This window comes from Perca fluviatilis, chromosome 11, assembly GCF_010015445.1.
Source record: "Perca fluviatilis chromosome 11, GENO_Pfluv_1.0, whole genome shotgun sequence".
In the NCBI taxonomy this organism is placed as follows: Eukaryota; Metazoa; Chordata; class Actinopteri; order Perciformes; family Percidae; genus Perca; species Perca fluviatilis.
This window is the reverse complement of record NC_053122.1, coordinates 35,416,363-35,431,645: the sequence shown is the minus strand read 5'-3', so window position 1 is coordinate 35,431,645 and position 15,283 is coordinate 35,416,363. Positions and strand designations below refer to the sequence as shown.

The 15,283-nt window shown below is 40.9% G+C and overlaps 2 protein-coding genes across 2 annotated transcripts; both read left to right on the top strand.

Annotated features, from left to right (window-relative positions):
- The first annotated feature begins 551 nt into the window (after nucleotides 1-551).
- On the top strand, nucleotides 552-1,836 carry LOC120567766 (trace amine-associated receptor 13c-like). The gene is made up of 2 exons (XM_039814777.1): nucleotides 552-724; nucleotides 1,020-1,836. The coding sequence occupies exons 1-2, from the start codon at nucleotides 552-554 to the stop codon at nucleotides 1,834-1,836; spliced, it is 990 nt and encodes a 329-aa protein (XP_039670711.1).
- Nucleotides 1,837-9,552: 7,716 nt separating this feature from the next.
- On the top strand, nucleotides 9,553-10,898 carry LOC120567706 (trace amine-associated receptor 13c-like). Its single transcript, XM_039814676.1, has 2 exons — nucleotides 9,553-9,719; nucleotides 10,082-10,898. Exons 1-2 carry the CDS (start codon nucleotides 9,553-9,555, stop codon nucleotides 10,896-10,898), a joined length of 984 nt encoding a protein of 327 aa, XP_039670610.1.
- Nucleotides 10,899-15,283: the final 4,385 nt, after the last annotated feature.

Below are 15,283 nucleotides of genomic sequence, written 5' to 3'. Positions count from 1 at the left end.
TTTACCTGCGAGAGAGTTTCTGCCCTCAAGATCACGCAAATCAGACAGTCACGGGCACATGGTGGCTGCTCTGTGTGCGTGATGCTTGGTTTTACACGCAAAGATGCCATTCTTTCCCTCTCCCTGTGTTTTGTTTCACGCTCGCAGCTGCCTTTACAACTCTCGCTTGTTGAAATTATATAATTTCTTCATGAGCATGTTTTATCGGGAGATATGACATAAACCTGACGCCATAAAAGAAAATGCATGGAGCTTTTACTAGGAAGCTGTTGAAGACTTAAGGGTTTGGTAAGCTTGAAACAAACTGAATCACTGACCTGCTGCCCAATTGTCTAAAGATAAAAGTGCTTATACCTGCTCCAGGCCATGCTGTTGCACGTGTTCAGCTGGGTCGAGATCTGGAAATCTGGAATCTGGGCGTGACAGAAGATTGACAGAAAGGCAGAACACTGGAGGATTGAAAAGAAAAATGATTATTGAAAGGATTGTGGACTAACAGAGAAAGTGTAGGAGAGCAGAGAGCTGAGGCCTCTCTCATCCTCCCACTGATGATGGAGACACAGGACGGAGCAGAGCTCTGCTTTCCACAACTCTTCAACACCTCCTGCAGGAAGCTGACATCTCCTTGGTTTGAAGTGATGCTCATTCACAGTTTGCTCTACTCCATCTCTCTGCTCACTGTAGCTCTCAACCTGCTCGTCATCCTCTCAGTCTCCCACTTCAGGTTAAGATTATTGTCTCAACAATTGAAGTTTTAGATATATGAACACTGTGTATCAGTTTCAGGGTCCTGGTATTGTGTATGCTGGCTTGATGTCTCAATGTCATGGCTTAGTGGGATATTTGAAGGAGCTATTGATGATGTTATTAGTAATGTAACACCTGTTCTTTTCATACTATGATAATCAAACTGTCTGCTCAGAATAAAGCCTGTTTCTATGAAAGAACTAATATAAAATGTTTGTTTGTCATTACGATATGAGGACTTGATTTAATAATACTTTTGTCTTTCCCTCCAGGCAGCTCCACACACCCACCAACATCCTCCTCCTCTCTCTGGCTGTCTCAGACTTTCTACTGGGCCTCGTGGTGATGCCGGGAGAAATACTCAGAAAAACATCTTGCTGGTTTCTTGGTGACTTTGTGTGTACTCTGTATAATTATGTTTCAAGCATCATTTCCGTATCCTCAATAGGTGACATCGTGCTCATATCAGTTGACCGTTACGTTGCTATTTGTGACCCTCTGCATTACAACAACAGAATCACTGTCAACAGAGTTAAACTCTGTGTTTGTCTATGTTGGCTCTGTTCTGTTTCCTACAGCTTTCTCTTTGTAAAGGATGACCTGACTCAACCAGGGAGGTATAATTCCTGCTACGGAGAATGTGTGTTTGTCGTTGACAATGTCTTAGGAGCTGTAGATGTTGTTTTGAGCTTTATTGTTCCAGTTACTGTCATCATAGCTCTTTATCTGAGAGTATTTGCCGTGGCTGTGTCTCAGGCTCATGCCATGCGCTCTCACGTTACAGCTGTCACACTCCAGCTTTCAGTGACTCCAAAGGCAATGAAATCAGAGCTGAAAGCAGCCAGGACTCTTGGTGTTCTTGTAGTTGTGTTTCTAATGTGTTTCTGCCCATATTACTCTGTCTCTCTTGCAGGTGACAGCTTGGTCAATGCTTCATCTGCATCCTATGTTCTCTTTATGTTGTATTGTAACTCTTGTCTAAACCCTGTGATTTATGCCTTTTTTTACCCCTGGTTTAGAAAATCAGTTAAACTCATTTTAACTCTTCAGATACTGCAGCCTGGCTCCTCTGAGACCAACATGCTGTAGAGAAGCTGTGGAGGGACTGAGATCAGACTCAGTCTAAGGACAAATTAATGAAAATGTTCCTGCTGTTCAGTGAGTGAATGATCAAATACAGAAGGTGAAAATCTGCTTTCCTGTCTTAACGTCCAAATTGTGTATGAACAACAATTGAAAGGCCTGTGTTTTAACTTTATCTTGTTGTGTATTTTGTCTCTCTGATGCTGCTGCATTTAAAGAACGAGTCATAAGCACCATATACTATTTCTAGATAATCACCCAGTTTAATGCAAGCTTTAAATTCACACATGTATGACACATGTCTTTTTTTTCCTAGGGAACCTTTGTTTCTTTGTGATAGGAAACATTTCAACCCAACACAACTAAAGAGCTACTAAAGCTTTGTATTTATGTATCTATGTTTGGTAAAAGCATCATCTCTGTGATTTGTGTCCATTCCATTTTTGCAAACAGAAATGACAGGCCTGCTGGGCTTCTGTTTCACAGAAAAAAGATGCCCCTGAACAGTCAACATCAGCTGTGAACTGTAGTTGTGTTTCACATAACACTGTCACTACAAAAAGATCTTTGCCCCTTTACAAAGTTGTTTTAATCATTTCAGTTTAGTGTCATTCATATGTGATCCCTGTATAACATTTCTTGTCTTTATGACAGAATTATTTAAAGCACTATGAAGTCATGTTGTGAGAAGTTAAAAAATAGATTATTTAAAAAGACAGGATTATCTACAGTTCATCAGATCATTGCAGTCACATTTCCAGAGAAACATGTAATCATAGGACAGAGAAAGTTAAAGTTTCACAAATGATGTAAAGTGTAATAGGCTGCAATTTTAAATCAGTTTTATTAGAAAATGATCCTAATTATTGTCATTTATTTAATTTTACATAACATAGTGATTTGTTGTGAAGTGACATATGATAATAAACAGACATATTCATAATGTAATATTGTGTCTTTTTATTGATTTTTGACACTGATGTGAAATGACAAGAGACAATAATGACATGTTGAAAACTCCAGAACAAAAAACAAAACTAGGAGTTTTATTAGCCTTCATAGTCCTGGGCATCTGAGTGGGATTGTTGCATTCAAACCTGCCCAAAAGAACCGCACAAAGGGGGGAAACCAACCCTAGTGTGATTCAACCAAACTAAATGAGGCAGGTGTTAAAGCCTGAGTCCGTTTTTGGTGGTCCACTTTTGGCTCCACTTGGATGACAGATGCCTGCAAAAACACCCTTAGTATAGCAGCCTGTGCCATGCAACAATTATTGTTCAGTGTAGAGCTACATTACTGCCACAGTTATTCATGAAATGCTCTGCTGACATGCCAGAAGATGGAGCTGTTGACTTGTATTTTGCAGGATAGAAATGAACTAAAGTAGTTGAGATGACAAGGTAAATAGTGTTGTAGTCAAGTCAACCTTTGTCAAGTCCAAGACCAGCACTAGTCCAGACCAAAGTCCAAATGAGAGACAGAAAAATAGAATCCTCTTCAAGACCACTTAGATACTTGTTCATAATGTATGTGATGCAGGAGACACTATATCTTTTATTTTAAGATAATCAATTTGCATTATTTTTTGTAATGATCCAAAAGCAAGTACAGTGTAACAACACTGTAGGATCAAATGAGGCTATAGACAGGTGTCACAGGTGTCACTAAAAACACAGGTGTCCCTAAAAAATACCAACCTTCCCATTTTTGAATTGTATCACTTGTCTTGAAGAATCCACAGTACAAAGTGCTCAGTGACATTGTGTCTGTGGCCCCTAATAATACAGGCAAAAACAATAGGGTCCACGCAGCTTCATTGCTCGGCCCCTAATTATCATCAAGGGATTCATTGGAGATGTCCTCGGGTATGTAAGGTATATGAAATGTGGCCAACCGCACTCATCCCAGAGCTGAGAAATATAGTACACCCAAAAGTAAGTGAAAGTGCAAGACACTCCAATGGGGTTATTCACTGAAAAAACAGCTACCATGGAAACAATGTTTTTTTGCACTTCATCGAAGGACCAAAAATGTAGTCTATTTAGCAAAATTTTGATAATATGTATGTGGGTAACATACACCACAAGGATGAGAGCACAATAGTAGCATCAGACATTAGGATGACATAATCTTTAATAGGTGTGAATGGATCAAACTGACACTCCAAAATCCACTATGAAAACTAAAGACCAAGATGAAAGAGTAACATCAATATTGAACAGGCTGGCCTGTTTTGTAGCTCACTCACAAGCTAAAAGAGGTGAAGTAAACAGCAAACACTTATAAGATAGTTAAGTAAAGTAGGTCAAACTATGCTAAGCCAAATGAAGCAATGGACTTGTGTGCAGAAAGGGTTTTTAAGCAGGAAGAGGTGTAAAATTATAAATACATGGTCTATAATCATAACCATACAAACTGTTAATTATTTAAATCTTCTAAATTAAAATATCTTTGATTTTGTGTCTCCAATCCCCACATAAGCATAATGAAGCTCAGCGCAAATTCTTTCAGGAAGACGTCATTAACCCAATCACTACTCATTCTTAAATCAAATCAGCTGTTCAAGAAGTGACGCTGTCAGTTAAACCAATCAGACTCGGCCACGAGATTCAAGGGCCAATCACAGCCTTACAACTCTGCTTTAAATCTGTTCTCTCCTTGTGCTGTCAGCTGTCGTTTCAGGCAAAGCGCTCGACCCTCCTCCTCCCCTGCCGCCTCCAGTCGTCATGTTTCTCCCGGCTGGCTGCTCCGTTCCTCTCCGGTCCGGCTTCTGGTCTTTTCACCGCCGCCACCAGTGTCTGGACTCCATTGGGGGGTTATGTTCCTATTCCCTACCCCTTTAAGAAGATTTCGTCGATGGAGTCCAATCTCCAAAAGACTTTGTACATTCAATATCATACAGTTGTACAATAAATATCTTTGCATATCTGCAAACGAAGTCTGTCCTGATTGAAATGCCAAAGCACACATAGGCATATTAACCTAGGACACAAACTAATGAGCTGATCATTTCAGACAGGTGTGTTGATGCTCTGAAACATCTCAAACATGCAGGGAAGGTTTCCAAAGAACAATGGCTGATCATGTATAAGATGTGACATTGTGACCGTTTGATCTCAGTGAGCTATTGTCCAGTTGCTGACTCCTCTAGCTATTTGGCTATATTTTATTGAGTCAGCCTGAGTTGACTCAATAACATGACTTTCCTTAACTGGAACTGGACTGATTGTTAATCAGGAGAGTTAATGCAGACACACATCTAAAGGTCCTTTGGATGCTTTTATATAGACCTTAGTGGTCCCCTAATACTGTATCTGAAGTCTCTTTTATATAGACCTTAGTGGTCCCCTAATACTGTATCTGAAGTCTCTTTTATATAGGCCTTAGTGGTCCCCTAATACTGTATCTGAAGTCTCTTTCACGAAATTCAGCCTTGGTGCAGAATTACAGCCACTAGAGCCAGTCCCACAATGAGCTTTACTTAGGATGTGCCATTTCTGTGTCTGTAGCTTTAAATGCTATACGCACAACCGGCGCATACGGGTACTTCGCTAAAACTCAAGGCCGCGAAGTCCCCTTTTGGGGGGACAGAAAACAGACCGTCCCATAGAAGTCAATGCAATTTGACGTGTGTTTGGATCATAAAATACACCGTGCTCACGGCGGATCATATTTCCCTGCACTACACCTTGAAAACACAGCACAGAGTTGTTTCCCCTCTACTCCTCTGGATGGAAACTAACGGTTGTTGGTTTTGTGGTTCTATTCTACGTGAATTCGCGAGAACTTGTGGATCCTCGTGACTACAGCTGTCAGTCATGGCCGCAGCCGTGCCGCGCAACAAATCCGGACCTGGTGGGTATTGACGGATGGTGGAGCACACAGCGGAGCCGGTCCGCAGACGTTCTGCATTCAGTGGAAATCCGGAGTTAGTCTTCCCCCGTATCAGTAGATCAATGACCCAACACGGTGGCCGCATACTGCTACATATCTGATGAAATCACTATTGTTAGGCTGAGTGTCGTCTGTAATTAATCAACCTGTTATTATATCGATCTATGAGCTGAGATTTAGTTGGAGACGACGAGTCTGATGCTGCTAAACTGTTAGCAGCTTCCCACTTAAGCTAACGTTAGCTATCAGTAGTAACTGTCACCAGCATCATTTACCACACTGACTGACAATATTCACGTTTCTTATGAGCTTCATATATCATATCATATATCATGTGAAAGTCTCGATTAACCTGCTACACAACAGCTGTTTCTCTCCTGATGTAACAGCACGATTCTTCCCTCTCATAGGGAGCCTCGGTGATGCTGGTCTGGTCTATAGTCTGGAGCCAAAGCCCATCTATCAGGATCTATTTCAGGACATGGCAAGAGGACAAATCAAAGACCAGGGTTTTTGGATGTATTGTTGGTGCAACAAACTACTCAGCAACGTTTTGGCATAGTTATTAAATCCAAACGGTTTGTTTAAAATAAAAATTTGAAGCGATTTACATTTCGTCTGTCGTTTTACGCTGTTGTTGTCTATGGGGAACGCAGGATTGTTTCCCCTAAAAGTGGGCGTGAATCTGTTCAGAGACATTCTATGACGTTGCGCCAGTTGTGCGTATTGAGGAGGGGGGGCAAGGTGGAGAGTGGGGGTGTGGCCTTGACCAACTGCCACTTTGCTTGTTTTCAAGCCATGATCTCTCTCTCTCATGGGTGGGCCAAATTCTCTGGTCGGGCAAAGCAGAGAAAGGGGAGGTAACCTTTCCCCTTATGACCTCCAGATCGGCCCATCTGAGCTTTCATTTTCTCAAAGGCGAACGGGATACCCAGGGCTCGGTTTACACCCATCGCCATTTCTAGCCATTGGGGGACCATAGGCAGGCTGGGAGAACGCATATTATTAATTTTTTTTCTTTTGTATTTTATCAGTGTTCAGAATCTCACATACACACCCATTTCAATTTTTCAGATTCTATGACAAACCATACACTTATTCTTTTACTTATTCAAGTATAGAGATTAAAAGATGAGATAAACAAACAGGCATACAAATGGGGGAGGAACGCATATTAATGTTAAAAAAACTCAAAGTGAAATGTTCATGCCATGGGACCTTTAAAATATGCAGGGCGGTTGTCCACAGCACAATGCCTTATTAGATACCTGTACGATCATCTTGCAACACCAGGTGCTCAAACTAGGAACCATTGAGGCTGTAGGCTGGTTCTGATCTCAGGGAGCTATTATCTGGGTGATGTCACAAGGGGCATCACAACACCTAATATACAAGGAGCAGGCTTGCTTCAAAATGCAGAATTTTAAGCTGCTGTAAAAAAAATTATTTCATATTAGAAAATTCTGATGTGTGTACTTGGTTAAGACAACATAGAGATGCCTGAAATGTATTTACAAATAGATCAATAAATGCCAAACTGATGTTTAAAGATGCTTTATTTTGCGTTGACTGCAATGCGCAGATGAGGACACACTTCAAAAAAAAAATTTAAATTCACTTTTTTTTAGATACAATTCTGAAATTTTGCAAACCAAATCTACAGTGATCTTTGAATGTTGTGATTTTTTTTCCATGAATATCAGATATTTAGTTTGGAATCTACTGCAGAGCAGTTTATAGATTCCTCCCTCCTCTTGTCAGAGTCCACACACTCGCTGCTCAAAGTGCTAATGATGCACACCTGTTTTCACTAACTAGCACACTATGGTAACATCTCAGGTCGTTAAATTGCATCCATTCCTCGCATCTTAGTCCGGTGCCGGTTGGGGGTGTGATGGTGGCATTTATTCTCTCCAGGCCAGACCTTGTTATGGAAGTGATCTGGTGTATAAGATCGAGAAGGAATTTTTTGGGTAGATGGGGATGAGATTGCAGATAAAGCAGCTAAAATGGCACTGAAAAGAGACATTGATTTAAAGGGGTGATAGAATGATTATATGGGGTATTTCACACTGTTCCTTAAGGTCTCCTAATCGGGTATGTAACATTGGCTGAAAATGTCCCATGTGCTATTTTGTTTTTGCCCTTATGCATCCCTGTGTAATGGCTCTATTTGGAACAACAGCTTTTCTTCCAAATATGGTATGCTCATGAATATTTAGATGAGCTGCCCTCTGAGGAACCACATACACAATACATTGGAGATGATACAGCAAGTCTCATATTTCTCACACACACACACACACACACACACACACACACACACACACACACACACACACACACACACACACACACACACACACACAATTCCAATGAACTTGAAGCCATTACATGGTGAAATGTAGAGAGCACTACTTTTTAGTTTTTTTACAAACTTTTTATGGCATCTTTTAAATGTGGATTTTAAACCATTTTTTTAAGGCAGTGATTGCTTTTAATCTCACAGGAGGATGTTAACCTGCAACAGCTCATTTTAATGGAAGATTGTTTCAACCATATACACAAAACAACGTTTCACTGTGGCTCAAGTGGTGTTACACATTTAAAATATATATTTATAAATAAACAACATACGAAACAGGCTACATTTAGTGCACACACATTATAGGCTCCTAAAGTTCAGCTAACACATACTAGCATTAGTGCTTTGTGGGCTGTAAACACAGAGTATAAACACAGCCGTAAATTTGATGTAGAATGTAGAATGGTCGGCATTTAACAGTCACAAACTCCACCAGCAGTTAGCAGTTAGTTGGTTACAAGCCCCCCATCTCTGCACCAGTCCGTGTTAACACAGCCCACCTCCACTAGTCTTACCCGGCAGGCCTGGTGGCTGGATAGTCCGGTAAACTGCTGTTCAGCCGTGTTTCCACAACAACAAAAACAGAGCAGTCTCTGAACTTGCGTTGGGAGTTTTGTTGAAGTTGGATGTAGTCCAGTTTGTTGTCTAATGAGCGGACACTTGCAAGCAGGATTGATGGAACAGGTGGCCGGCTAGCGTTAGCTTTCCACCTAGCTAGCCCTCGTTCCGCATTTCACCGCTGAGGATGTCCCCTTACCGGCTGCGGCATAGAGCGAGACCACAGGCTGAGGTGCTGGTCTCCGTAGCAGGCGAAGCCTGCGTAGCATGTCGAGTATTCCGTCTGTAATTCCTGCATATTCTCCGATCTGTACCAATGTATCCCGGTGGTACACATGTGCGGTAGTTTGAATGCACATAATTGTTGTAAAAGCTTTCTGCTGAAAAGACTGAGCCCGTTTAGCAAAGCTTCAAGCTGGCTGACACTCGTTTAGCTTCGGCAAGCTTCAGGTAAAGACGACAGTCTAGCCCCCTATGGGCGGGTTGAAAACATGCGGAAGAAGCTCCTACTACTGGCTGTAGTCCATTGCCTCTGGGCAAAAAAATCTTACGATGACGTAAAAATCGTTGTTTTCCGTCATCGGAAGATATTTTCCAGACCCACAATTACAGAGATCTCTCATCTCAGGGGGACATGAGGGAGGGAAGCACGGTCATTCAAAAATACTACCGTGTTTCTACTGATACAAAGCTTAATGCTAAATCGGTGGAGTATCCCTTTAATTATACAAAATATTATGAACAATCTATGATGCATGGGATGAGCAGAGTGAGGAAGGAGGGGCATCAAACAGGTGCTGAGAGAGAGGAGTGGATGAAGAGAATGTGAGCGAGATAAATCAGTTACATGACTCAGGTTAGTTCAGAAAGCTGCCAGAGCTGCAGCTATCTGCAGATCTCTGCAGATGGAGGTTGAGGACGGAGCCGAGCTCTGCTTTCCACAGTTCCCAAACACCTCCTGCATAAAGCCCTTGTCTCCTTGGCCCGAATCACTTACCATTGTGTTCTACTCCATCTCTCTGATCACTGTGACTCTCAACCTGCTCATCATCATCTCAATCTCCCACTTCAGGCAGATATTAACTTCTCAGCTTCTCTCTACAGGATTTGTAACTTAAAAATGTGAACAGCTGCTGTATATTTAGAAGAATTGTCTTTGAGCTAGTACTGAATAATGTTGCTCCAAATGTCTGACTTTGATGCCAGAGACTGTTGTTCATGTCCACTCTCTAACCAATACTAAGCATAACTTTCTGTCCACTGTGACCTCAACAAAGACATTTTAACTGTCTACACTTAAACATATGGTAACTACTGATGTGGTGGAATGGAAAATATACAAACTCATATGGATTTTCATTTTCATTTTGAATACTGGTTTTGGTTGTTTTGTCACTCTTGTTGGTTAAATCGTGCTTTTCTCTTTCCCTCCAGGCAGCTCCACACACCCACCAACATCCTCCTCCTCTCTCTGGCTGTCTCAGACCTTCTAGTGGGCCTCGTGCTGATGCCTGTAGAAGTTCTCCGAAAAACATCCTGCTGGTTTCTTGGTGACTTTGTGTGTGCTACCTATACTCTTCTTTCAGTCATCATTACCTCTGCCTCAATAGGTGACATAGTGCTCATATCATTTGACCGTTATGTGGCTATTTGTGACCCTCTGCATTACACCATTAAAGTCACCGGGACAAGAGTTAAACTCTGTGTTTATTTGTGTTGGCTCTATTCTGTTTCCTACAGCTTTCTCTATTTAAAAGATCTCCCGACTCAACCAGGGAGGTATAAATCTTGCTACGGAGCATGTGTGTTTTTCATTGACAATATCTCAGTTACTTTTGATCTTGTTTTGACCTTTTTTCTTCCAGTTACTGTCATCATAGCTCTGTATCTGAGAGTATTTGCCGTGGCTGTGTCTCAGGCTCGTGCCATGCGCTCTCACATTACAGCTGTCACACTCCAGCTTTCAGTGACTCCAAAGGCAAAGAAATCAGAGCTGAAAGCAGCCAGGACTCTTGGTGTTCTTGTACTTGTGTTTCTAATATGTTTCTGCCCATATTACTGTTTCTTTATTGCAGGAGACAACTTGCTCAGTGACTTATCTGCATCCTTTATAATCTATCTGTTCTATTTAAACTCTTGTCTAAACCCTGTGATCTATGCCTTGTTTTACCCCTGGTTTAGAAAAGCAGTTAAACTCATTGTAACTCTTCAGATACTGCAGCCTGGCTCCTCTGAGACCAACATGCTGTAGAGAGGCTGCGGAGGGACTGAGATCAGACTCAGTCTACGGATTAAAAGGAATGAATGTTTTCCTTTTGTTCAATGATTATTATCATATTCAGAACGTGAAGATGCTTTCCTGTCTAAAAGTCTAAACTGTTCATGAGCAACAATTGAAAGGTCTGTGCTTCAGCTTTATCTTGTTGTGTATTTGTCCTCACTGATGCTGCTGCATTTAAAGAATGAGTCATAAGCACCTATACTGTTTTTAAGTAATCACATAATTACACATGTACGACACGTATAAACCTTTTTTTCTTTTGTGATAGGAAACATTTCAACCCAACACAACAAAATAGCTACTAAAGCTTTATATTAATGTTACTAATGTTTGGTGAAAGCATCATCCGAGTAATTTGTGTCCATTAAGTAGCAAACAGAAATCACAGGCCTGCAGTGCTCCTGTTTCACTGAGACAAAAAGATGCCCCTGAACAGTCACACTTTCCCATCAAGGAGAGAAAAACATCACCTGTGAACTGTAGTTGTGTTTCACATAACACTATCACTACAAAATTACAGTGCCTTGCGAAAGTATTCGGCCCCCTTGAACTTTTCGACCTTTTGCCACATTTCAGGCCTCAAACATAAAGATATAAAACTGTAATTTTTTGTGAAGAATCAACAACAAGTGGGACACAATCATGATGTGGAATGAAATTTATTGGATATTTCAAACCTTTTAAACAAATAAAAAACTGAAATATTGGGCGTGCAAAATTATTCAGCCCCCTTAAGTTAATACTTTGTAGCGCCACCTTTTGCTGCGGTTACAGCTGTAAGTCGCGTGGGTATGTCTCTATCAGTTTTGCACATCGAGAGACTGACATTTTGCCCATTCCTCCTTGCAAAACAGCTCAAGCTCAGTGAGGTTGGATGGAGAGCGTTTGTGAACAGCAGTTTTCAGTTCTTTCCACAGATTCTCGGATGGATTCAGGTCTGGAATTTTACTTGGCCATTCTAACACCTGGATATGTTTATTTGTGAACCATTCCATTGTAGATTTTGCTTTATGTTTTGGATCATTGTCTTGTTGGAAGACAAATCTCCGTCCCAGTCTCAGGTCTTTTGCAGACTCCATCAGGTTTTCTTCCAGAATGGTCCTGTATTTGGCTCCATCCATCTTCCCATCAATTTTAACCATCTTCCCTGTCCCTGCTGAAGGAAAAGCAGGCCCAAACCATGATGCTGCCACCACCATGTTTGACAGTGGGGATGGTGTGTTCAGGGTGATGAGCTGTGTTGCTTTTACGCCAAACATAACGTTTTGCATTGTTGCCAAAAAGTTCGATTTTGGTTTCATCTGACCACAGCACCTTCTTCCACATGTTTGGTGTGTCTCCCAGGTGGCTTTTGGCAAACTTTAAACAACACTTTTTATGGATATCTTTAAGAAATGGCTTTCTTCTTGCCACTCTTCCATAAAGGCCAGATTTGTGCAGTATACGACTGATTGTTGTCCTATGGACAGAGTCTCCCACCCTCAGCTGTAGATCTCTGCAGTTCATCCAGAGTGATCATGGGCCTCTTGGCTGCATCTCTGATCAGTCTTCTCATTGTATGAGCTGAACGTTTAGAGGGACGGCCGGGTCTTCGTAGATTTGTAGTGGTCTGATACTCCTTCCATTTCAATATTATCGCTTGCACAGTGCTCCTTGGGATGTTTAAAGCTTGGGAAATCTTTTTGTATCCAAATCCGGCTTTAAACTTCTCCACAACAGTATCTCGGACCTGCCTGGTGTGTTCCTTGTTCTTCATGATGCTCTCTGCGCTTTACACGGACCTCTGAGACTATCACAGAGCATGTGCATTTATACGGAGACTTGATTACACACAGCTGGATTCTATTTATCATCATTAGTCATTTAGGTCAACATTGGATCATTCAGAGATCCTCACTGAACTTCTGGAGAGAGTTTGCTGCACTGAAAGTAAAGGGGCTGAATAATTTTGCACGCCCACTTTTTCAGTTTTTTATTTGTTAAAAAAGTTTGAAATAGCCAATGAATTTCGTTCCACTTCATAATTGGGACCAACTTGTTGTTGATTCTTCACAAAAAATTACAGTTTTATATCTTTATGTTTGAGGCCTGAAATGTGGCAAAAGGTCGAAACGTTCAAGGGCGCCGAATACTTTCGCAAGGCACTGTATCTTTGCCCCTTTACAAAGTTGTTCTAATCATTTCAGTTTAGTGTCATTCATATGTGATCCCTGTATAACATTTCTTGTCTTTATGACAGAATTATTTAAAGCACTATGAAGTCCCGTTGCGAGAAGTAAAAAAATAGATTTGAAAAGACAGGGTTATCTACATTTCATCAGATCATTGCAGTCACATTTCCAGAGAAATATGTAATCATAGGACAGAGAAAGTTAAAGTTACACAAATTATGTAAAGTGTCATGGGTTGCAATTTTAAATCAGTTTTATTACAAAGAGATCAGAATTGTCATTTCATTTTACACAGCATAGTGATTTGTTGTGAAGTGACATAATAAACATTCACAATGTAATATTGTGTCTTTTTATCGATTTTTCACACTGATGTGAAATGACAAGAGATGTTCTGACCTCTCTAAAGTAAATTAAGAAAGAGTTTGTTTTTTAACATAATTGTGTGTACAGCAGCGCCCCCTTGTGGCTAACCAGCAGTAGTAGCTTTAGTTTAAGTTTCACTTCAGTTGTAAATTTCCATCAGATGTTAATTGAGTGTGCTGCAGAGCAGGGTGCCAGTGCTGTTTTCTCCTGCTGCATTTTTTGTTCTTACATTGTTGCCTTGGATACTATTTGTCCGTAAGTACTGTATATGTTACTAAAAAATGTTAAAAGTAACTGTACTTGGCATATCTTTGGTTTATTGGAGTTTTATAATGTCAAAACACTAAATTGATAGTTAGCATGGCTATTAGTTGTGACTCAGCATTTTCTGTTGCTATAAGTTGTCGGTTTGCACTATATTTGGGTATCCATTAGTTTCATCTCATTTCTGTTTGTCTTTTGCTCTTTGTTACAGTTTTACAGTACAGTAAGGAAAGTAAAGTTTCTTCATTGAAACCCAAGAAAAGTTATGCCTTGTGTTTTTTTGGAGAACTTTACACTGTTAGCTAACTTGTCGAGTTTTGAAGAAGTAACTCATTACAAGGACAGTATAAGAGACAATAATGACATGTTGAAAACTCCAGAACAAAAACAAAACTAGGTGTTTTATTAGCGTTCATACTCCTGGGCGTCTGAGTGGGATTGTTGCATTCAAACCTGCCCAAAAGAACTAGCCTCGTGAGACCGTCCTGAGCTCCAGTTTTCCACTCTCAGATCAGTCTGGCATCTTGAGATAGAGAAAATTTGGAGCCGTTCGCCAAGCGACCGACCAATCAGCGTTGGTTTTGAGGCGGGTTTAGGTGTGACGCAACGAGAAGCGACTGTTAGTCTAAACAACGTGGCGGCTTCCACGGATGAGATGAGCGTAGCTATCGCGCAAGTTTTATCCGAATTAGAAAGTATTCCTTCATTGAAAGAAGAGCAAAAAACGGCACTGGAGGCTTTTCTCGAAGGAAAAGATTTTTTTGCCCTTCTCCCGACTGGTTTCGGCAAGAGTTTGATATATCAACTGGCTCCGCTAGTCGTGAAGAAAATGGGAAAGGTGAAGAATCCCATAATAGTGGTAGTGTCTCCCAGGGATGCGGGTGATTTTGTGTTGTGGCGGGTAAACTCGCTTCACCTACCGGCCACCGTGGCGGGTAAATAAAAATAGCATACTTATTGTTTAGATGACGATAATCTGATAATGTACTGCTCTGTTTTAGTCAACACACACTTCAGAAGATGCCAAAACTAATAGTTTCATTGTTGGGATTAAAACCTAAAACTGGAAGCCATAAAAGACCACGAATCGTCCAAATGCCACATCCAGGTAAAAAAGAGAGCACAGGGAAAAGCAGCCCCGAGAATACGGCTGCCATGAAGGCACTTACCAGCCTGAAGACGGCCCAGTTGGATAAGATGAAAATACTGTTTAGGAACGCCCACGCAATCGCGAAAAAAGGAAGGCAATTTCAAGATTACGAATGGCAATGCAAGTTAGTGTTTTTTTTTTTTTTTTTTGTCTATGAAATGTTGAATTGTAGATTAATTGCTGAATACGGTCAGAAGAATATAGTGCCCATGTAACTAATGTCAGTAGCTAGGCTAGTTTATATGCATATGCGTTAGTGCTATGGTACGATATTTACTTCTAACTGTACTTTTCATTGTTTATTTTTTCATTTTCATTTTATAGATTACGACGGTGCGTCGGTGATGACAGGGACACGTAAAGGAGTAGTGAGCAGGCTGAGAGGAAGTAACCTGCACGTCCTG

What these genes read in the sequence shown, in the direction of transcription:
- LOC120567766 (XM_039814777.1), top strand. Translation starts at nt 552, where the DNA reads ATGGAGACACAGGACGGAGCAGAGCTCTGCTTTCCACAACTCTTCAAC. An exon ending in CTCTCAGTCTCCCACTTCAG is followed by an intron (nt 725 to 1,019) that starts GTTAAGATTATT and finishes CTTTCCCTCCAG; the next exon opens with GCAGCTCCACACACCCACCA.
- LOC120567706 (XM_039814676.1), top strand. Translation starts at nt 9,553, where the DNA reads ATGGAGGTTGAGGACGGAGCCGAGCTCTGCTTTCCACAGTTCCCAAAC. An exon ending in ATCTCAATCTCCCACTTCAG is followed by an intron (nt 9,720 to 10,081) that starts GCAGATATTAAC and finishes CTTTCCCTCCAG; the next exon opens with GCAGCTCCACACACCCACCA.